At 44.5% G+C, this 23,239-nt stretch overlaps 1 protein-coding gene across 1 annotated transcript; it reads right to left on the bottom strand.

Moving 5' to 3' along the window:
- Positions 1-151: 151 nt before the first annotated feature.
- On the bottom strand, positions 152-21,814 carry KHDRBS1 (KH RNA binding domain containing, signal transduction associated 1). Its single transcript, XM_050932448.1, has 9 exons — positions 21,188-21,814; positions 13,378-13,502; positions 12,679-12,795; positions 8,259-8,405; positions 6,565-6,698; positions 5,375-5,579; positions 4,221-4,288; positions 3,784-3,842; positions 152-1,430 (listed from the first exon to the last, which is right to left on the bottom strand). Exons 1-9 carry the CDS (start codon positions 21,495-21,497, stop codon positions 1,333-1,335), a joined length of 1,263 nt encoding a protein of 420 aa, XP_050788405.1. The 5' UTR covers positions 21,498-21,814; the 3' UTR covers positions 152-1,332.
- Between the last annotated feature and the right edge of the window lie 1,425 nt (positions 21,815-23,239).

The following is a 23,239-nucleotide window of genomic DNA, read 5'->3' as shown; positions in this document are numbered from 1 at the left end:
CTTGATAGCTTTTTGTAAAGGTTACAGAAAAACACCATTTTTAGAATGTCTCCATATTTTAAAAAGACCATTAACTTTAGCATTAATTTAAGTTTATTTGAAAGAGAAAAGCTATTTTATTGTTCAACAAAAAAAATGACAATTCATCACATTTACTTTGATTAAAAAAGGACTAAACTTTATTGACAAACTGCTGCAGACATTTTGACAAGTTTTAGCTACCTATTTAGGCAGACTTTACACACGTAGCATTTAATCTTCAAGAACAAAGTGGGAGGACAGCGTACAAATCCAATTAGGACTTTAACCTATGTACAAAGTGAAATTTCTCATTTTTTCAGCTGCAGTGTCCCTTTTTATATAAAGCTAGTGTTGAGACACACTTGAACAAGTCACTGGGATTGCTAAATATTGACACCTTTGCCAATTTTCAACTCGCATTGTATTATCTGCCCTAAATATCCTAAAACGAGAAATCTGTAGTTTTACAGAATGCAAACCTACTATCCATTTAATACTTTCTAATTTCAAACCTTGGGCAATTAGACAGAGCCGTGTAGTAGTTTAAATTTGTTCTTCTCTTAAAAGTTCTCCGCACAGAACCAAGTTAATAACCCCTTTACACTGGAAAATCTGCTTCCCAAGCATCTCTCAACACTGCGTGTTCGGGGCTAGATTTCAAAACCCACATAAGTCAATTTTACAAACCTAATTTTTTTTTAAATCAATTAACTTAAAAAAAAAACTATTTAATTTGTTATGAGGATCTTTGTATTAAAATTTAAACTTAAGATTCATCAGCAATCTGCTTTTAAGGAAAGTTTGACAACTGAGCTTACTTTTAAACGGTGGCAGCCACTACCGTTACATTATGATTTTAATTCTTAAAAACAGCCCTGAATTTTGAAATGTAGCCTACTTTTGGGATTCTGCAACTACAACTTTTACGGGTATCTTAAAAACCAAACTTAAAGGTTAACAAAACCTTAATTTCATAACTGTTAAGCAAGCATGTCACTTTTGAAACTAACTTTTTTTTAAACTCAACTTTTATTAAAAAAGTACAGTTGTGTTTATATCTAAACAACAAAGAAAAGCAATCTACACACTTAAAAAAATTAAAGTTGGTCTTCTAAATCTATTTAACTCATTTTAAAATACTACGTACAGAAGCCAGAATGCAAGGTGAGGATGGAGTGGGAGAAAAGGGGGCCACGAAGAAAAACAGTTAGACAATTACTTGTCTGATGTGAGTAAAGCAACAGGAATCCTGGGAGATACAAGAATCAGTAACAACTGTTTGCTCATAACTGATATTTTTCCCTCATGTTTTTAATAGCGTCCGTAAGGGTGCTCTCTGTAGGCCCCCTTCACTGGCCTAGCTGGTGGGGCCTTCAGGGAGGGCCTTGTTCCATTCCAGTCATCTTGGCCTGCAAAATAGAGAGCAATAAACGTCAAGGTGCACAGCATACTAACAGCATGAGATGCATGCATACAAGGGCAGCAGCATGACTGCACTGTGTGCCAGTCGGAACACCTGCCTCCAGTTTCAATATCACGACTTTGTGAAGACCAATGACATTAATATTCCTACAACTCTATTGGCTCACAAGCCTTTATAGGCCCCCTTTAAGCTTTTGTAAGACTACTGTTTATCTACAAGATCCCAGTGTCACATAGCTTCAAATTCCACAAATATTAAATCTCTACCAAGAACATCTCTAACTTTGCAAGCATTTAACAAAGGTTACTTGTATGGGAACCCCTTTGGAAGTCTGCAGATGAGATACCCCCACTAGGCTCATACTTGAACAAACCTGATACCTTTCATCTATGAACTACAACCAATTATTTCAGGAGATCTGAAATGGACTCCAATTCCTGAAGCAACTTTGGCAGTCAGCCTCGGCTCAGGTCACAGCCATTAAAGCTCTTTCAGTCTGTAAGCAGGCAGCATTTTATAATCCATAAACTGATTCAGCTGTGCAGGATACTGCTACAAGAAGCATTTTTCTTTTTAAAAATAAAAGCAAGGAAGTCTCCTTGCACAAAACCTGCCAAAATGACTAAATCACTACCACGGCTCTGGGATGGCAGTCTCATACTGAAACCAGAAATATAACAGTGTTTTCTGCCAGTTAGTAGCAGAAGGGTGGGACAGTGACTACTTAGGGATTACATTCCAGAAGATACCTCAGCACTCTCAATGCCTGTCTCCTGAGATCAGGATTTTACTCCTCTCTAAACATGGTACATGCACCAACATGTATAATTGATTATGGTAAAAAGCTTTCAGTAGGACAGCTGAAGACTCTCAAAATCCTTTTGCCATATAAATAACTATTGAAACAAGCAAAGTTCAAGTCCCATTCTCCTAGAGCTAACTCAAGTCCCAAATATCCAAGATCAGCTTTTATTATGGCTTGCGCTTGCAATATTCTTATTTTGCACATCTGCCACTCTCTCCACACGTCACCAGTTTCAGAGGAATAAATATACACCAAGCACTGAGAGGCAAGCGTAACACTCTATTCCAGCATCGTGAAATGCATTTTGATTTTCCTCAAAGTGGCCTCCACACTGGCTGCACAATTTATTTTTCTAATTTTGTTTTCATGAAAGCAGAGGCCAAAGTAAATTACTGTGGATAAACAGATTAACTGTGGTAACTTCATGCCAAGTGTACGAGCAGTTTGGCCTTCAAATCTCAGACAACAGCACTGCTCTCTTACTTAGTAGAAACATAAAAGCCTCTTTGTGTTGCATAACCAATACAGGAAACAAAACAAGGCATTTAACAGCCATTCTAAATGGAAGCAAGGAAGATATCCAACATTACTGACAGCAAGTGTCTATTCACATTTAACTTAGACTGATGTGAAAATCTTTGGTTAGGCAGTTGAATTTAAATTCCATACAATGTAAGTAAGGACCAGTATGCCACCACAAAGTTAAGCCTCACTTTCTGCTTGCTCCCGAAGCAGGAGGTTGTAATGCCATCTTAACATTTCATATACTTAATCATGGGACAGCTAGAGGCCTCTCTCTGCTTCTCTGAGCCCTGAAAATCTCATATACCCCCCATGCTAGCCATCTTTCTCCCCTGCAACATACTTGAGTCCCATGCCCCAGCGGGAGTACTTAATGGGATTCCCACTAGAACTAATTCTGTACCTTAACTTACTGTAGAGGCTGCTGAAAATGTGGTAGATTAAAATCCATCTTTCAAGCATGTATTTATTTATTGCAGAGTAAGTCTCAGCTGGAAGGGTTTGAGGATTATAAGGAAGCAGCTGGAGTTGTGCACTCATCCAACTCAACAAAATATAACCTCTGCAAGCCAAACTACTGTAAGAGCAACGCTTTAGGTGGGAATCCAGACCTCCAGCTGTGGAGCATTCCATGCACAAAACTGACCGATGCTGAGAAACACCCCACTTCTGAACAAAAAAATTGGGGGCACACAGTAGCAAGAACTCCAACATGGCATTCTACTGCAGGTCTTTAGGTAAGGTCACCTCTGCAAGAGTCAAACTAGATACGAGCCTAACAAAGTCATGATGTACGACCTCAGTTTGACTGCCACGTAGACCTGTGTTATCTGTGGAATGTAAATATTTTTCCCCCATGAAGGCCCCTCGGTCACTTTTTGGAACTATACCATCAGCATCTTAAAGTAAGAAAGAAAATTTAAAGCAAAAAGATCTGATAAACTTCAAGCAATTCCCAACTGACTTATAGCCCCTTCTCTCCCCATCACACAAGCAGTGTGTCCAGACATACCATAAGCTTCATAGGATTCTTGTGCCTCCCCATGTCCATAATCATAATATTCTGTGTCCCTGAAAGAGGAAGACAGGATGCATTTAAGTTAGTTGTGTAGAGGTGAAAACATTTATTCACAAACCCCAAGAGCTGGAGCATTCAAATTCTTAAGACCCTCAAGAATAATTCAAAACTTGCTTTGTAGTGCTTGAATTAGGATACCCCAAACCTTCCTACTACCTTGGCTAAGTATGACCACTCCTTTTAAAGGCAGAGCTAAAGACTAGTGGGAACATTCCACACATGCTGCTTGTTTCAAACGCATTAGAAGCCAACAGAACAAGGCACAACTGGTCTCAAAATATTATTAAAATAATGGAAACATGTTTAATTTTACTTGAAAATTCTGTAAGAATTCTGCAGAACTTTTCAGGGGACTGAAAAGTGACACTTACCCTTGGCCCTGGCTGTAGTAGCCTTCATATCCCTCATAACTCTGCTCCGCATATGTATCATCATAACCCTGAAATAGACAATGACATAAGGATGGATACATGTGGAAGGTGCCATTCATTCTGACTAAGGGAAAGAGCAAAACTGAATTTACTCAGCAGTCCTTTTCAGATGAACTTATAAATCCTAGCATGTCCCAGGGGAACCTTTGTCTTGCAGTGAAGGGGAGAATGTTAATCATGTTCACAAGGCATGCCAGAGTCCTGTAAAGTGTCCAAGGCTGCATTATGTCCACGCTATGTCAGAAGTCTCATAACTGGGTTCTCCAACGTAGGATTTACAAGTAGACAGAACCCACTAGTTTTAACCAGAGCCAATGGAAAACTGAAGGAACTTTTGCCAGGAGACGGAAGCATTTTGTGTGTGTGTGTGTGTGGGGGGAAATAAGACAAATCTCACTGTGATGGTTTTTCAAATATTTACTCCAGTGCTCATCTAAAGCAAGAGTAAATATTCTTAGCTTAGCAAAGAAAACACTCAGGGGTATGTGTCTATAGTGACAACAATATTTTAACCAAGTTTATTCACATGTTAAAGTAAGTTCTTATTGCAATTACATAGTCTGAAGACTCCAGTGCTCCCTGCTTCTACAAGCAGCTTTCCACAGAAGTGTTTTGACTGTTTTTTGCTGGGCACCAGTACTTGTGTTAAAATATAATCTTGGCCACACTTCAGTTGCATTGTAATTATTCCCTTCCAAAAAAGTGTTTCATTATGGCGCACACAGAAACTTATTAACAGAAAACAACCTCACCTCTCAGTTCAACCATTCAGCCTAGTGCTAGCATTTGCTACTAAGCAAGGGCCATTAGTGCAATTGCTTTGTTAATACCCAACATTTAGGGTATGCCTACAATGCAATGAGACACCTATGGCTGGCCCGTGCCAGCCGACCCGGGTTTGCAGGAATGTTTAATTGCAGTGTAGATGTTTGGACTTGGGCTCCAGCCAGGGCACCTAATTAAGCAGCCCCTTAGCCTAAGCCAGCTGGCATGGGCCAGTCATAGGTTTTTAATTTCAATGTAGACATGCCCTTAGGATCTGTAAGTAATTGGCTTCTAGCTACTTGGAAAGAGTATGTATTAAAGTTTCTCACATAATCTTCGTAAGTTTCTGGTGCGGGTGGAGGAGGAAGCGGTATTCTCTGAATGCCTGCTGCACGAGCTCTTGGTACAGGAGCACCCCTTACTGCTGGAGGAGGGGGTACACCACGGGCCACAGTAGCTCCTCTAGCTATGGCACCTCTCACTGGTGCTCCTCGCACCAGGGCCCCACGAGGAGGACCCACCACACCACGCCCCCTAGAAAAGAAAAAGGATTAGAAAGCGCCATATATGTACTCTGCAAAGGCCAGAATGATGTTCTAAATATCTAAGACAATTTACTGACAGATCAACAGTTATTCATTACGGGTGCTATAAAATTGATAACTGGATGCATAAATAGGATTATAATGCAACTCCGGTAAGAGATTAATGCTGCATAAAAACTACAAATATGAAACATTACCAAAGGAAAATGCAGAGACACCAGCTGAATACCCAAGTAGTCACCACTTCTAAACATTTTAAAAAGGTGTGGATCTGCAGAGGTTGTCTGGTTACTACAAAAGTAGTCCAGACCTTTTCTACGAATTTATCATAGCTGATCAGATGAGTAGGTTTGCTAAGGAGAAAGGGACCCCTGGGGTCGGGGTCTTACAAAGTCCAATGAGGAGATGACTAACCACCCTTGAGTACTAAACACATTTAGACACCAGCAAGAGACTTCTCTTTTTATCCTTCATTTGGGATAAATGCTAGCTAGCTATACTGGCACTGTGTAGCAAAGATTCATCACTGATTTAGTCCAATGCATTGAGCAAAGCATGTGTCAGGATAGTAGCAACATCAAGCTTTCATGGGAGTTACGCACAAGCTGCAGATTCTCAGTGCACTGGAGGACTCATTGACCAGGGATGATAAACCAATGAGCTATAGGGTTCAACTTTAAGTAGTTCTAGAAATCAGATGCAATTACAGCAAGGTGGTTTTCTAAAGCTAATGCAATTCAGATTACAAAACATTCACCAACCCCCGTTAAAAGACTTATTACCCGTTTTCTAGCACACACACTGCTAGAGCATACAAGACCATAACTCCCAATTTAATAAAAGCAGCCCTGCAATATTGGAAGTTCCAATATTTGGAGTTCAGGCATGTACGCGCGCACACACGCTAATTTAACCAGTTTTGTTGTTTATGTAGTAGAGTTTCCATTTCCAGCATCAATACTTTTGAAAGTTACCTAGGAACAGGTGGAGGAGGGGGAGCTGCTCCTCTTCCTCGCACAGGGACCCCTCGGCCACGTGCTGGTTCTGGTACCCCATTCAGATAAGACAGCTCCAAAAACTGTTCCTGGCAGATGTCATCCATCATATCCTGAGAAGAAAAGGGACACTAGTAGCTAGCCACCCTGTGCTCTGAGGTGTCAGAGATTAACATGTTAAAGCATCAGTTGGTGAAAACTGTATGAGTCACATCTCAAGCTACAGCAGCTGTCACAAAACATCTACAATCCCCTTTTGAAACAAGTGGTTCACGACCAGCCAAATGCTTGACAGAAAATGCCATGCTCTCCTCCAAAGGCACACTGGAAACTGATCGCTGCACCCACACAACAGCAGGAGCTGGATGCAGCCTGCTGAAGTGTAAATGTCCATTTGCAAACCCAAGCCGTCTTTTCACAGTCCCACGAACACAGCACATCTCTCTGCTCCATGTTTTATCATCTCCCCAGGCGATATAGCTTAAGGAAGCACCAGCAGATTCTAGTAACTCAGAAGAAGCCATTCCAACCCACTTCCTCCCCAGACACGCACACAGATCAGGTTACCAATACTAGCCTGCCTGTCGGGATTCCAGAGCTGCCACAGCAACATTGCTTCTGCAAACTAAGCTTATTGCACACATCAGGGGCTCCTGGCATACCTCTATTCTCTTCCCCAAGCTCCCCGTGTGCCACCCCTTTCCATCCTCTATTTCAGAGAGATGTTGCAAACCCCAGCCCTCCCAATGCCAGGAGCTCTGTGTGCCCACCACTCTGCCCCACCCCCAGCCAGACCACTCTTATTCTCTTTTCTTCTCTCTCCTTTGGGGTGGTAACATTTTAAACTCAACTGGGACAAAGGAAGAACTCAGATAAGGGGTATTGTTAAGCTGGAATGTGTTATTCCCCCCTCCCCGCCCCCATTAATTCAATTTCAAGTGATGAATGGAACCCATTCAAGAAACCTATTACCCTACAGGGTATAGCTAAGATTGCTCCCAGCAGAAGAGCTGCCATACAAACTCAGACCACTTTCATATACCTAGTCCAATACCCTGTCATATCCCTGGGGTTTCCTGTACCAACTGGGAAACGTCTAAGTGGCAATTATGAAGTAAAATGCCCCTAAAAGAAGCTTCTTCCTAAACTTGACAAGCTGAGTGAGGTAACATCTTTTATTGGACCAACTTCTGCTGGTGAAAGAGACAAGCTTTTAAGCTTACACAGAGCTGCAGCATCAGAGCTATTAGATAATGTTTTCACCTCTTAGCTCAGAGAGCTGGAACAGATTGTTTAGTATAAGTATCTAACACATTGTCAGAGGCCATTCAAGGTGAAGCAGTCAATTCACTAATAACGTTAACTATGTATGCTAATCAATTTGTTCCACCTTGTATTTAGCTGTGACACCAGCACCCAGACCTGAAAAAGAGCTCTGTGAAAGCTCGAAAGCATGCTGATCCAATAAAATTTATTACTTCACTCACCTTGTCTCAAATATCCTGTGACCAACAGAGCTACACCACCACTTCCTAAGCTTGGTCAGTTAGTGGTTTAAAATCTCTTCCTTCAGGGCACAAGTTAACTAACAAACAGCTACTGTATGTTCCCCAGGGAAGGGTACCACAGCCAAGGCTCTGTTCTAAAAAGCATCAAGAAACAAATTTGCATACCGGAACAAGGAACTTCTTGACTTCTTCCATGGCATGAGCCATGAGAGCATAGGCCTCGCAAGGTGGTCCAAAAACTTCAATGAAGACATGCAGATCCATATTTAAATGAGCGTATTTGGGATCTCCTCCTTTGCGCAGTTCTTCCTCCTGAAATAAAGCATGACTCAACTTCCTAAAGCCAAACAAGGTGCAAAGAAATCATTTTCTTCCTTAATCATATTTCTAAGCATTGATTAGCAGGACAAGGCTGTCTACCCTAAAATTTTCAACCATGTTTGACCATGGCTGTCAAACGGTAACTCCCTCAAGACTTCAAAACAGGTTTCTGGCATAAGTAATGCTTATTTTGTGACTGGGGCTATAGAAAAATTAAGTTGTGCCACAGGAAGGAAGCACAGTCTCCAGTACCAAGAGTAAATGGAAAGAACAAAGGAAACAGGTAACAGTACTGTAAGGTAAGAATATGAGAGACTTCTTTAAACAGAAACAGGCCAGTTTTCCACCAGAAAATATCTGTAATTTAGTAAGGATGATGTGAGTTTCTACCCCTATGTTCAGTTTCAGAATTATGATAAGTTTTGTACAAAGTATGCCTTGTGAAGTAAAATTTGTAAACACAATTTCCTGATCATTCCTGATCATTATTGTCCTGGTGAAATATGTGCAGCAACATTGTATGTAAAGATGTACAGTTCTATTGTATGATATTACTAAGACAGGTTCCAAGTCTGTGGGGGCAAGGACAAACCAGTTCCCCACAGACAAAAAGCTAGGTGTCAACAAAGTCAAATGGGCCACGAACTAGTTAAGTGGCCATTCTTTGGCAGGAAAGAAACAGCTGAGAGTTCCCTTCTCCCTCCCCAGACACTGGAGGGGATTCTTACCAGCTGAGATGACTCTTGCACAAGAGAGAGGGCTTTAAGAAGAGAAAGCAATCAGCACAAATCATCTCTCTTCTCTCTACCAATGGCGTCAACAACACTGGATGAAGACAGGAAGCTGCACTAGACTGAGGCCTTGTCTACACTAAAGGGAAAAGTCGATCTGAACTACGCAATTTGAATTACGTGAATAGTGCAACTCAAATCAATGTAGCTTAGATCTACTTACCACGGGGTCCACGCTATGCAACGTCGATGGGAGATGCTCTCCCGTCAACTCCCCTTACTCTTCTCGATCAGGTGGAGTACAGGAGCCGAGGGAGAGCAACGAGTAGTTGATTTAGCAGGTCTTCACTAGACCTGCTAAATTGACCGCCACCAATGCATCGATCGCCACAGTGTTGATCCTCCAGTGAGTGTAGACAAGCCCTGGGGGATAGCCTTACTGAAAGATTCAGGCAGTAAAAATTACGGAACTTATGGCGAGAGTCCTTTGCTTTGAATTCACTTAGCTTGTTAAGTTAGATTTTAGTGGTGTTTTACCTTTTGTTTCTTTGTTACTGATTCTGATTGGTGCTTCATTACTTGTAATAATTTAAAATGCATCTTTCTGCAGTTAAGTTTGTTTTACTATTTTATCTAAACCAGTGTGTTTGGATTGAAGTATTTGGGATAACAGGATTGGGCATAAACTTTTCTATTAATAAATGATGTACTTTATATGAGCTTGTATTGTCCAGGAAAGTGATGGGCAGTACAAGATGCACATTTCTGGGAACAAGTCAGAGACTGGGAATTTGCTGGTATCCCTCTGCAGTATAATTCAGGAGTGACTGGCTAGAACAGTGGTCACCAACTGGTCGATTTCCAGGATCGACCAGTCGATCGCAACTCTCCCAGCTGATCATGATGTCCGGCCGCTAAAAGTCCAATGGTGCAGCGGGGCTGTCATTAAGGCAGGCTCCCTGCCGGCCCTGGCCCCACGCCACTCCCAGAAGTGGCCAGCACGCCCCTGCAGAGGGAAGTGGTCTCCGCATGCTGCTCCTGCCTGCAAGCACTGCCCCTGCAGCTCCCATTGGCTTGGAACAGGGAACTGTGGCAAAAGGTAGCTGCAGGCTGGGGCCTGCAAAGAAGGGCAGCATGCGGAGCCACGTGCCCCCCATCCCCCAGTGCATTGGCCCCTTCTGGGAGCGGCATGGAGCCAGGGCAGGCAGGGAGCCTGCCTTAGCTCCACTGCAGCACTGACTGGGAGTCGCCCAAGATAAGTGCTGCCCGGTGGGAGCCCGTATCCCTCCTGCTCCCCAACTCCCACCCAAAGCCAGCACCTCATAATCCCCTCCTGCACCCTGAAACCCCTCCTGCACCTCAATACTGTCCCAGCCTGGAGCCCCCTCCTGCAACCAAACTCCCTCCCAGAGCCTGCACCCTCTCCTGCAACCAAACTCCCTCCCAGAGCTTGCACCCTCCACCCCCTCCCGCACCCCAAACCCCCTGTCCCAGGCTCAGCCTGGAGCCCCCTCCCATACTCCAAACCCCTCGGCCCCAGCCCAGAGCCTACAACACCCCCCCTCCCCATCAGTGAAAGTGATTGAGGGTGGAGGAGAGTGAGTGACGGAGAGAAAGGGGAGGGATGGAGCGAGTGGGGTGGGGCAGATCCTGGGCTGCACTAAAATTCAAAAAGTGATCGTGTGTGTAAAAAGGTTGGAGACCACTGGGCTAGAGCATTCATAATACAACTGGGAGTAATATGCATGCTGGAAGCTATATTAGAGCAGATCAGGAATGGTTGCTCACAGCAAAGCAGTGTAAAAGGAGCATTCAGGGAACAGCAGTCCAGACTGTACCTTAAGGAATGTCACAGATGGACATATAAAAGAAGTGGTCTCCAAAGACAGCAATGGACTGATTGCTGAACACCTGCAGCTCCCATTAACTTCAGTGGAAATTGTGAGTGTGCTCAACACCTCTGAAAAGTCAGACCATAAAGTTTTAAGAGGCTGTTAATGATTTCACTGTGATTTGGCCTGGGTGAACTTTACTGCAGCTTTCAGTAGTATATACTTTGTCATGCTTGGTATACAAGTCAGTGGTACTAAACTGGTTTGCCATTAACAGCTAGTCATATTTCTTCTGTGTAAGTGCTTATCATTACCTCCCTTGTAACTGCTTCCCGCTCTCAAATGCACAGCTGGTCTCAAGTCACATGTCAGCAGCAACATTCTTACCCAGTGATTTACCAAGAGCAGTTAGTCTATTCCCCCACAGCTTCCACCTTTTTATATCAGTGTGAAAGAGGTGTTGGTACTTGTATTAATGCACTGTTGTAACTGCTTCTTCAGAAGATTTTTGGCAGATACAAGTAACATAATTCCCTTTCAGCGGCACACTCCTTCCTTCCAGGCACTGTTTGCAATGAAAAATTCTGGTAACACCTTAGACAGTGCCAGTTCAGCTTTAATGTTAAGTGTCTAAATTAATTCAACAGATTCTTACTAAACTGGAAAAAAATAAATCTAAAAACGTAAGGGTGACTTGCAAAGTTAAAGTAAAAACTGAGTGAAATCCTAGCTCTGCACTGACTACCCCATTTAACCAAGCTTTAGGGGCAAGGAGGAGGGTAGCATTCAGTACAGAAATCAATTTCTGTAGTTTCTCCATTCAGAAATCCTCCTGGCACTTTGCTATTCTCTGAAGATAAGACTGGTACATTCTAGGTTGACACTGCCAGTGAACCTGTAAGTGCCTAGAGGATTTCACACGGGGGAAAGATTAAAAAAAATTATTCCTTGTCTGAATGCCCTCCCATAGCCTGGTTAAAGAAGGCACTAAGGCCATGTCTACACTACAAAATTATGTCAACCTAACTTATGTCAGGATCCGGTCACCAGTTATATGAATTGCTTGTGTGCACACACTTGGCTCCTTGTGTCAGCGTGCGCATCCTCATCAGGAGTGCTTGTTTGGATTGTATTGTCAGTGTGGGGCATTGTGGGATGGCTCCAGAAAGCCACTAACAATCGAAGCAAGCAATGCAGCGTTTACACTGACACTGTTGTCCAAATTACATTGGCTGTGACTCTGTGCTGCTCAGAGAGGCGGTGTTACTTAATCAGTGTAGAGAAGCACTTATGTCGGCAGGAGTCAAATATAAGTGAAGACACTTCCCCAACTAGGTCAACGCAAGGCAGTTTATTTCAACTTAACCATGTAGTGTAGACCTGGCCAGAGTAAAGAAAGCTGGAACTGCACTCAATTCTTTAATTTTGCAGTTAAGCTTTCAAAAGAAAAAAAAAGTTAGCCTTTGCATCCAAATGCACAGAAAGTTTAAAAGATGACTCATTACCGTAGGCCATATTTTCTGCAAAGAGTTTAGCTCAACCATAACAATTTTTCACAAGGTAACATATACATGGAGGTAGATATTGTTAGAGCAAGAGAGAAGTCAGCACCTCTGAGTTCTAGTGATTTTCATCTTTGTAAAATGCTTTGAGATCCTCAGGTGAAAGGCAATCTGCATATATGGATTTTCAAGCTCTTACCTTTGCTTTGTCTCTCATTGAACCTTTTCCAAGCACAGAGATCTTGGCCCCAGTTTCTTCCTGCAGTCTTTTAATGGTGTTGCCTTGGGGTCCCAAAATCTTCCCAACAAAATTAAACTGACAAGGGAGATAAACAGATTTAGTCCTGAAACTGAATGAAGTTAATAACAATTGCTGTTAAAACTGCACTGGCAGACACAGGAACACTGGAAGTTTAATCAAAGTCATCCACAGCCCCACCTCACACAAAGTCTCACGGAGATATACTTTAAATAATATTTGTAGAAAATACTAGCAACTGTTTGGCGTGCTCTTTTTAGAGGTTTTATTTTGCCAGCAATTCATGCTAAATTAACTCACTTAGTCTATTTCATTCTAATTACTAGACTCCAACCATTTTATGGACACCAATTCTTAAGAGTTAGAGGGAGTCTTAATTTTTAAGCATGAAAAAAGAGCTAAAGAAGAAACTCTACCCTTGTAAGGAAAGAGCAGAATTACTCATTGACACTTGCATTTTTATCCTGCCATTGTAGAAATCCAAAACGTTAGAAATAAGATACTGCAATAGAGCACCACTCTAGCATAATTCATAATGAGATTTAGAGAAAGACACTACTCAGTAAGCATAGCATCTAAGATCTTATTATGTTTACAAGAAGATCAGATAAACTTGGTCAGTTATTTTCTGGCCCTCACCTTGGGATACTGTTTGACAGGTATCAGAACACGTTCCTTCAGTTTCATGTTCTTGTGGGAAAACAAATCCAAGTAGTTCTCTTCCTCATCCTTCTTTGTCTCACCCTTCTGAATTTTTTCAATTTCTAGACAAGATAAAAATAGTATAATTTACGTTCCACAAAACGGAAATTACACTTTAGATTCAGTTGCATCATGACAGGCTATAGCGCCCTAAATTCTCTGTAAATATATGTACATTTATAACTATGTGGCAACAAAATTTGGATGTGTTAAAAAAAGGGCAGCCCATCTAGTCTTGCCTGTCTCTCTACACAAAATCTAGGACTCCAGAAGGGCCATGGACGTTGTTGGCTCATAATAAGCAAATGGAATGGTGGATTACGACATGAGTCACCTCATTTGACAGTGAACATGAACCCATAAAATACAAATACGCCATCTGTGCTGTTCCCTACCTTTCTTCCAAACCTCATGATTTAATATGGTAAAGAACTTAGTCAGTGAAGGGCTACGGTTGCCTGGTGATAGTTTTTGCCCTACCAGAATGCTGAGTTTCACAAAACAAACCTCTGAAAACCAGGAAATACAGAGTTACGGTAAACGCCCACACAACCTTAACTCTGCCCCCCCCGGGGCTGGCAACAGCCACTGGGAATTATCTGCATAGATTCCAGCAGCTTTCACTGTGTTATATGTAGCTGTATTAAATGGTGGAAGACTAAACTAGAATAAGTTAAAAGCTCTGACTGTCATGAGGAAATTAGGGTCTGAGTCCCCATGTGTGTGATCAAAGGAAAGAGGTGAATATGTACCTTGAGGTTCCAGTCTGCATCATTTCAATACAGAATTGCATAAGTTATATCAGTAGCAGAGCAGTGGGATCTTCTTGCCATGGGTACTGTCAGGAGTGAGATGGGATATGAAAGTTTGTGGATTTAATGAAAGTTGGGGAAAATACAGGTTTAAGTGGAACCTCTTTCAAGTATGAAGGGGCTATAAAAGGGAATGAAGTGATTGTTAAACTTGACAAATCTGGTATTCTGTCAGGGGAGCAGGCTAAGTGTTTGAGCAGAGGACAAGTGCAGATAAGTGGAAGTAGTCAGACCCTCATAGATGGGAAAGTCCCCACCCAACTTGATACATACAAACATATACACATGAAGGCAAGAAGTGTGTGTGTGGGGAGGCTTGAACCCCTGAACTCAACTCACATGAGGTGGGGTAGGCAGAGGAACTCAAACCACCCCATCCCCTAAAATATACCTCTCCTCTGTGAGTAAATATTTGCATCCTTAAAAAAAAATTTGATTATATTCTCTTAAAATAACAAAACCTGACACACGATCAATATGCCTTCCAACCTTTTCCAATTTTCTGGCAGGATCTGAACTGACTAGTTGGGTGAGTCAGATTCAAAGGATAACTGTTTATACCCATGAGCTATCAAACTGGTGTGAAACTTGGAAGATTAACAATCCCGTAACTCCTCTGTAACATGCATGCTCAGTGTAATGCCTTTTACATTGTGCATGTACTTTTCTATTAATAAATGATGTATTTTATTTATATGAGCTTGTATTGTCCAGGAAAGTACAAGATGCACATTTGTGGGGACAAGCACAGGATTGGGAATTTGCTGGTGTCCCTCTGCGATATAATTCAGGAGTGACTGGCTAGAATGGTTTAGAGCAAGAGGCTTGTGCCATTCTAAGCTAGAGAAGGAAAATCTTTTCCAAATAAAGTTCTTGTGACCCCTTTGGTCAAATAGCCCTAAGTTTGGACCCCTAACAGAACTCCTGCACCCTCATGAAGCACACCAAATCCCAAGGCAATCTGAGCAATCAAACTTTAGAAGACTAAAGGCTGTTCTACAATGAAAAGTTAGGTCAACCAAGTTATGCTGTGCAGGAGTGTGAAAAATTGACACCCCATAGCGATACAGTTAAGCCAACCTAACCCCAGAGTAAAAAGCACCAGGCCAATGGAAGAATTCTTCCATCGATCTAGCTACTGCCTCTCGGGAAGGTGGATTAACCACAGCAATGGGAAAACCCGTTTCTGTAATGAGTGTCTACACTAAAGCGCTACAGAGGTGCAGCTGCATCTGGGCTGTTGCAGTGTTTTAAGTTTAGACATTGCCTTCAAAGAGCAGAGATTTAAACAGAAACCTCATCTTAATCTTAACCACAGCAGGGCTGTCGCTCTGCCATAATATACACTTTGTCTCTGAGTCAAACAAACTACCCATTTGCAAGCTCCTACTGCCCCAGAGGAACCAGTCCCAAAACTTACTAATTCTTAGAACACTCATTTCAAGAAGGCAACCATCTGGGAATTAGGTCAAGTCTGTTTAAGGCCTTGTCTGTACATGAAAAGTTGTACCAAAGTTGCACCATTTTAATCCAATTTAGCTAAACTTATTTTGGTTTAATAGATGCTTATTTCAGTTTATCCTAAACTAATCCCTAATAAATTTAAAATAAACCAAAATTAATCTGTCCACAAAGGCGTTTGTACTGGTTTAATTAAATTGGTTTCCAATTATATCTTTAATTAAACCAGTGCAACTTTCAGAAGCCCTAAAAGTGACTTTCAATTGTATTAGCTCAATGGAGTTGTCTTAACAGGACTGAAAAGCCAATTTAACACTTGTTAAAATGCAGACCATTATATCTGTAGGCACATTAATTGACTGCGTTGTACCCTGGGGGGAAGCCTGAGCTACAACATGGCCAAGTAAAAATCTTCAAACACGTTAACCTGCACCTCAAGAGTCAACATGGCTTTTCAATCATGTCAAGTCAGCACAGCTGGAAAACTTTTTTGGCTTTCAACACATGACCCTAGCTTTTAGCCTTAATTTGTAGATTTCATAGCAAGCCAATTACAGTGTGGTGGGGAAAGCCCTCACTCCACTCTTTCCATGAGGCCCTGTCCCTTCCCACCCTTTCCCCCCCGAAGTCTCTGTCCCAACTCTGCCCCCATTCCAACCCCTTCCCCAAATCCCAGGCCTGGCCCCCCTTCCTCCCCTGAGCATGCCACATTCCTGCTCCTCCCCCGTCCCTCCTGGAAAGTTTTAAGCGCTGCAGGCAGCACTGGGAGGTAGGCAAAGGAGCAGGGACACAAGGCGCTCAGAAGAGCGGGGGGGGGGGGGTGGGTGAGGGGAGCTCTGGTGGGCTGCAGGAAATAACTCCACAGGCTGGCCGTGTGGTGTGTTTGAGAACCCTGGTCTAAAACTCTGACAGCCTCCTAACTGTGGACAGAGACACTTTCAGTGAAAAGTGTCAGAGAAAGAGAGAGAGACAGAGTGTGCCCCCAAAGGGTACACATCAATAAGAAATCACATGCAATAGGAAACTAAACAAAAAAGATTAACATCTCATTCTGGAAGGCCCTCATACCACTGTGATGGGCCCAGTACAAGAACTTAACAAAACAGAACTCAAAAGGTTCAATGGGTCTTTCCATAAACTTTGGAAACACCAAATTAAAGTCCAGAGGATCAGCAGGTTTGCAAATGGGAGGATACAAATTTGTACCCTTTAAAGAAACATTTAATCAGGTGATGGTGAAACACCATAATTATTTTCAAATGGACACTGTCAGCAGAAATAGCAACTCAAAAGGTTTACTTAGGGGCACACCAACACATCATGCACTAACTGGCCTACTGTGTGCCAGCAGGGTCTATACAGGCCAATCAGCGTGCAATACGGTGTGCATTAGAATGGGCCATTCTGCCCATCAAACCGTGAAAAGTCCTTGCATCACTTGGAGGGAGGATGAAATAATCAACACAGCATCAGCTGGTGATGAGAAATAAAAGGGGCACCTCCAAGCACTGTGCTACCAGCTCCTGAGAAAGAGACTGACTCCACATCAGGTAGTACTACTGATTCTCAGCTACTTGGATGGAGGCAACTGGTATCTCCAGAGAAACAGGCTTTTCTTTGAAGACAAGTAGGATGGAAAGGAAACAGCAGTCATGGTCTTCTGTCAAAGTTCACAGGACCCATATTGAGTAAATGCTGCATAAGACATAAGAGCTGTGGAGTTGGGCACATTAAAGACTCCAAACGCTGTCTGAACCAAGCTCCTTGAGGTGAAGTTACAATGCAATAGTACCCACTTATCTTGAAACTGAGAAGAAAATGGTACTGGGTATAGATTCTGAGGAACTGTGGGCCCTATGGGACCAAGTCGCTAACCCACAGTACTGAAGGATCAGGAGAAATGGAGGAACTGATCCAACTTAATATTTGGGGGTTATCTGAGATCTGCACCTGATGTTCAGTCTTCTGAACTCTTCAACTGACCTGTCAACTGCGTATTATTCAACCACAGTGAAATACTGTTAAGTATTTTAGCAAGAATGCCCTGCTGTAAGTGGCAACCTAACTTTTTGATTGCATCATGGTGCCACAGAACTTCAGTTCATTGTTCCACATTTTTCTGAGTTACTTAACTGAGTTATTTTAACATTTTTTGTAGTAAGGCATAAGCATTTAAGGCTAAGCTAACTGGAGACCATAAAGTCTTAGTCTTCTTTTGTTACTGTTCTAAAAAATTAGTGCTTTAAAATTTGATCATTTTTGACAATTTGACTGATCAAATGTCCAATACTACGTAGGCATTTTGCCAAAAGGAGTAATATCTGCCTCAATGGAAATGACTGATCTAAATGGCCCAAATCTAAGATGTCTTATCCTTTGTAGGACTCCTAGGACCCAAGGAAGATAAAGACACTGGAGTCCCAGCAGGATCTTTGTCAAAGCCATCTTCCACCGCCTCTGAAAGTGTAAAATGTGCTTTCCCTGATCCACATGAAGAATTCAGATCCTTTGCCATCACAAACCATCAAGAGTAAGTTACTGGATGACTTTGTAAGGGAATGAGTCCTTCGATGTTACACTGGCTGAAGAAATTGTACAAGCACAATTTTGAGACTATAAATATCCTTTCACAATGTAAAGACTGCTCTGAACACAAGCTCTCTTTTTTCAAGTCTCTTGGCAACAGCATGACAACTGTATATATTTAGGACTAGGGTAATCTTGTGAAAGTTGCAAGACAGCACTGAAACTGAAGACCTTTGTTTATTCACTAACTAGGTTTCAAGAACACAGCTGCAGTATTTAAATTTTCCTAGTGACTTCAGATGGTATCAGAAGAGATACGCTTCAGGATGAGATTTAATTTAGTTTCTATCCTCAGAGCTTTGACTCACTGGAATGTCAGACCCTTTATACATTATCCAATCTAGTAATCTGCTCATGTAATCCAAACCAAACTATGAATGGTAGGATACCTAAATTTCAGTTATGAGTGTGCAGATATACTTAGACGAATTGAACAGAATTTTAGAGTATGGACTGGAAATTCTGTATGGTAAATATTTTTGAGAAAGTCACTCAAATATAAAGCCAAACTGGGGCACAGCTCAAAGAGGGCAGCACTAACGGTGTGTCACTGGCATAGTGTGTACTTTACCTCTTCACTTCCTGGATTTCAGAAATTTAGCCACTCTCCACATTCTGGAAGGGCACAAGTCACACAGAGCAACCTTTACTCAGGAGAGTCTCTTGCTCAAATGACCCCAAATTTGGACCACTAACACTACCTTGCATCCATGAGGCACAGCAAATGTCAAGACAAACTGAGTGAAAAATGAGGATTTTAGAGCACTTAGAGTAATTAAGCTTTAAACAGAAAGAAAAGCTCAACCCATAGCAGATCTGGCACTTTGCTGTAATACACTGAAAGATATTTTGTAAATGCCCTGAGGGTTTATATTAAATATTTCTTTGCACCACTCAGCAATTAAAGAGTTATGCGTGGCGAGAACGCCATTCTCTGTACAAGGATTAGCAAATTTGTACTGCACCCACAAGGTTTCACTTCACTAATACAACTCTGAAAGATATTTCCTCTGCTGTTAAAGCACACCAGTTGGTTGACGGGCACATTAATGGAAGTATTGTTATAGGCTAAAATATTATAAGACTCATCTTTAAATATTGTTTTCAGGAAAACATGGCCTTTTTGTAAGAAGACCACTTAATTATCTTGGGAATAATACATATCTAATTTATCAAAATCAAGCCGTATTCCAGTGGCACCAAGATACAAATTCAGAAGTGAGCCACATCAAATCACTTGTATAATGAAGATTACAGCTTTAAATAGCAGGTTTCAAAGTGGTAGCTATGTTAGTCTGTATTAGTGAAAACAACAAGGAGTCCCTGTGGCACCTTAGAGACTAACAAATTTATTTGCGCATAAGTTTATGCCCAAATAAATGTTAGTCTCTAAGATGCCACAAGGACTCCTCGTTGTTTTGGCTTTAAATAGCAGTTTCCTAGTTTTACATGAAGAGTTGAAAGGAGTGATGTAATATATCTACTGTATTATTATTGGCAATACCATACTATAACTGCTTTCTAATAATGCAGTTCATGAAGAATTGCATTAGTATCAAACATACTTTTAAATGCAATAGACCTAACAAGAGGCTAAATTCTACTCTTCTTGTCTAAAATAAGACTTCCTTTATATGTTAGCTTGCATGGCCTCTCCTCTTTGTTACACACAGGAAGTTGTTGGTTTAAAAATTAGAACAAGTTAAAACACTAACAACTGTGTTTCAACACAGCCCTGTCTACTTGATGCAGATACTGAATGTGACTACAGTGCAGCTGCGCTGTAGCGATGTGGAGAAATCCAAGCCACCAGGCGATTGGACAGTGATGATCAGGAGAAAGAGTGCAAGCCTAGTCTCAGAACAAAGACTGCCGCCCTGCCATTTCCATTTAGTCTCATCAAAGGCATGAAACAAGCTGTAATACAGATTTTCACAGTGGTAAATAAAAACCCCACAATCTCCTGTTTCAAAGGAATCCGAATAGAGACCGCATAAAAACACAGTTTACTACCATTCTCTTTAGTCTCCTCTCCCCTAAGGATGAAAAGAGCCAAGATAATCACACTTTCCTAAAGAAGAAAGTTCAAGGTTCGTGTTTAATCCCTCTCAATCCACGAATTAACCATTGGGGCTGGATGCTGTCTAAACAATTATAGATGTGTGTATCTTAAAACTAGCAGCCCGTCCAAAGTACATCACAGCAGGAGCAAGCTGAACTATAGAACTGCCCCCTTCCGCCTTGGCGATTTAACTTCCCCATGCACTGCTTAAACCCTGCAGACGGGGCAGCTTTACACAGCAAACAGTACCAAGCCCAGGACAAGAAGGGGACAGCCTCCCTCCCCAGCTCAGCGTCTCTCCATAACCTCCCCAGACCCTGGCCTCTGCCCCTCCTCCCCGCACGAAGACCAATCGTTTGGGAGAAGGAGAAAGGCCCGAACGGAGGGAAGCGTCTGGGAGGGCGGCCTCATGGCACTCAGTCTCCGGGCTTCCCCGCTCCACGAGGCTCCGGCCAACCGAGGAAAGCCAGTCCCCTCCCGGGGCCACATTCCGAGGGGCGGGGCACTGGGGCACCGTCTGCGCTCAGCCCGATCCGGGAGCAGCTCTGAGCGTCGAACAAAGAGCGGGGCCGGCCCTGCCGCGGCTTGTCCTGCAGCCGCCCTGCTCCTCCGCCGATCGCGGGTCTCCTCGCCCCTCCGGCCTGCTGGCAACAGCTGCGCCTCTCGGGGAGCCCCCGCTCCCACCCCCTTTGCCCCATGCCGGCGGAGGGGGAAGGACCGGGCTGCCCAGCCGGGGCCTGGCGCGGCACAGCGCAGCGCGGGTGACTGACGGGCTCCCCCCACCCCGTCCGGGCCGAGTCCCCCACGCCCCCCCCCCCGGCGCTACCTGCCGTCAGCAGCTGCATGGCGTGGGTGAAGGACGGGTCCAGACTGTCCTTCTCGGCCATGAGCTCAGGCAGGTACTTGTTCTCGGGCTCCATCTTGACGGTGGCCCCGGGCAGGAGCGGGGTGGGCGCGGCAGTGGGGGTCTGCGAAGCGGCGGCGGCAGTCGCGGCGGGCGGGAGAAGCGGCGGCGGCTGGGCCCCGGCCCCTCGGGCTCCGCCTCGGGGCGTCCGGCGAGGCCCGGGCGTCCCTTGCCTGGCGGCGGGGCCCGGGGTTCTGCCCAGCCGGGCGGCGGGGTCCTCGCGGCGCTGCATCCGCGGAAAGAGGGGGCGGGGGGGCGGCCGAACGAGCGGGGGGACCGAGAGGGCGAACAGGGTTGCCGCGCACCGACCGCCGGGGCTCCCAAGACAGGAAGTGAAGGGCCGGAAACAGCACCCCCTCCGCCGCCAACAGCTCCTCGCCCACTGCGCCTGCGCTCCCGCCGCCGCCCGCTCCCGTGCGGCGTGGACGTTCGCCCACCGCCCCCGTCACAGAAGGCTCAAGCACTAAGCATGCGCTGCCTCCTCCGTCGAGAACAAAGCGCCGAAGGGAACTGATGCGCATGCCCAACCGTCGCCCGCTGTCGTCCGTGCGCACGCGCAGCCTTCAGCCCGCGAAGACTCGCGCGCGAGACTCTCGTTGCGCACGCGTCGCGCTTATAGGCGCCTTATTAAGTCACAGCTCCGCCGAAAACAAAGTACCAAGGGAACTCAATGCGCATGCGCAGCCCGCGAACAGGGTACACTGCGCGTGCGCAACCAACGCCTTGAGCAGAGAACAAAGCGTCGGCCACACCTCAGTGCGCATGCGTATTGTATTCTCTCTCCGCCTCCATGGCCGAAAACTGAAGGCGTAGCGTGGTGGCCTCAGTGCGCATGTGCGCATCATCCTTCTCCTTCCCCCAGCCCTGTGGCGTGTGCTCGCGAGTCGCTGCGCGATTTCCGAACATGCTGCTGTGCGCATGCCCGGAGTCCTGGGGCACGTGGTCGGGAGACGAGGAGCCAGGGCGGGGACTGGGGTGCGGGGCGGGGACGAGGCATGAGATGAGCCAGTGGGAAATAAACAGCCCCGCAGACACTCCTGGAGCCCCAGGCATGGGGGGGGGGCAGCGCCTAGAGCCCGGGGAGGGGGGGTTGTGGGGGCACAGGGACTGTGAGCATGGGGCTCTTGTGGGCACAGGGATTGTGGGTATGAGGGGTGTAATGGGGACATTGGGGTGGTGGGTATCAGGGTGTTATGGGGATACTAGGGTGGGAGGTATGAGGGGTGTTATGGGGATACTAGGGTGGGAGGTATGAGGGGTGTTATGGGGATACTAGGGTGGGAGGTATGAGGGGTGTAATGGGGATACTGGGGTGGGAGGTAGGGGTGTTATGGGGACATTGGGGTGGTGGGTATCAGGGTTTTATGGGGATACTAGGGTGGGAGGTATGAGGGGTGTAATGGGGATACTGGGGTGGGAGGTATGAGGGGTGTTATGGGGACATTGGGGTGGTGGGTATCTGGGTGTTATGGGGATACTAGGGTGGGAGGTATGAGGGGTGTTATGGGGATACTAGGGTGGGAGGTATGAGGGGTGTAATGGGGATACTGGGGTGGGAGGTAGGGGTGTTATGGGGACATTGGGGTGGTGGGTATCAGGGTTTTATGGGGATACTAGGGTGGGAGGTATGAGGGGTGTAATGGGGATACTGGGGTGGGAGGTATGAGGGGTGTTATGGGGACATTGGGGTGGTGGGTATCTGGGTGTTATGGGGATACTAGGGTGGGAGGTAGGGGTGTTATGGGGACATTGGGGTGGTGGGTATCAGGGTGTTATGGGGACATTGGGGTGGTGGGTATCAGGATGTTATGGGGATACTAGGGTGGGAGGTATGAGGGGTGTTATAGGGATACTAGGGTGGGAGGTATGAGGGGTGTTATGGGGATACTGGGGTGGGAGGTATGAAGGGTGTTATGGGGACATTGGGGTGGTGGGTATCGGTGTTATGGGGATACTAGGGTGGGAGGTAGGGAT

Source organism: Gopherus flavomarginatus, chromosome 22 (genome assembly GCF_025201925.1).
Source record: "Gopherus flavomarginatus isolate rGopFla2 chromosome 22, rGopFla2.mat.asm, whole genome shotgun sequence".
Classification (NCBI taxonomy): domain Eukaryota; kingdom Metazoa; phylum Chordata; order Testudines; family Testudinidae; genus Gopherus; species Gopherus flavomarginatus.
The sequence above is the reverse complement of the archived record's forward strand: the minus strand, read 5'-3'. Positions and strand labels throughout refer to the sequence as shown.

Bases quoted from the DNA above. Each gene is read 5' to 3' on its own strand.
- KHDRBS1 (XM_050932448.1), bottom strand. From the start codon at position 21,497: ATGCAGCGCCGCGAGGACCCCGCCGCCCGGCTGGGCAGAACCCCGGGC. The intron at 8,406-12,678 runs GTAAGAGCTTGA...GCTTTATTTCAG, and splicing joins CAATGAGAGACAAAGCAAAG to GAGGAAGAACTGCGCAAAGG. The intron at 5,580-6,564 runs GTAACTTTCAAA...TTTCTTTTCTAG, and splicing joins CCTCCTCCACCTGTTCCTAG to GGGGCGTGGTGTGGTGGGTC.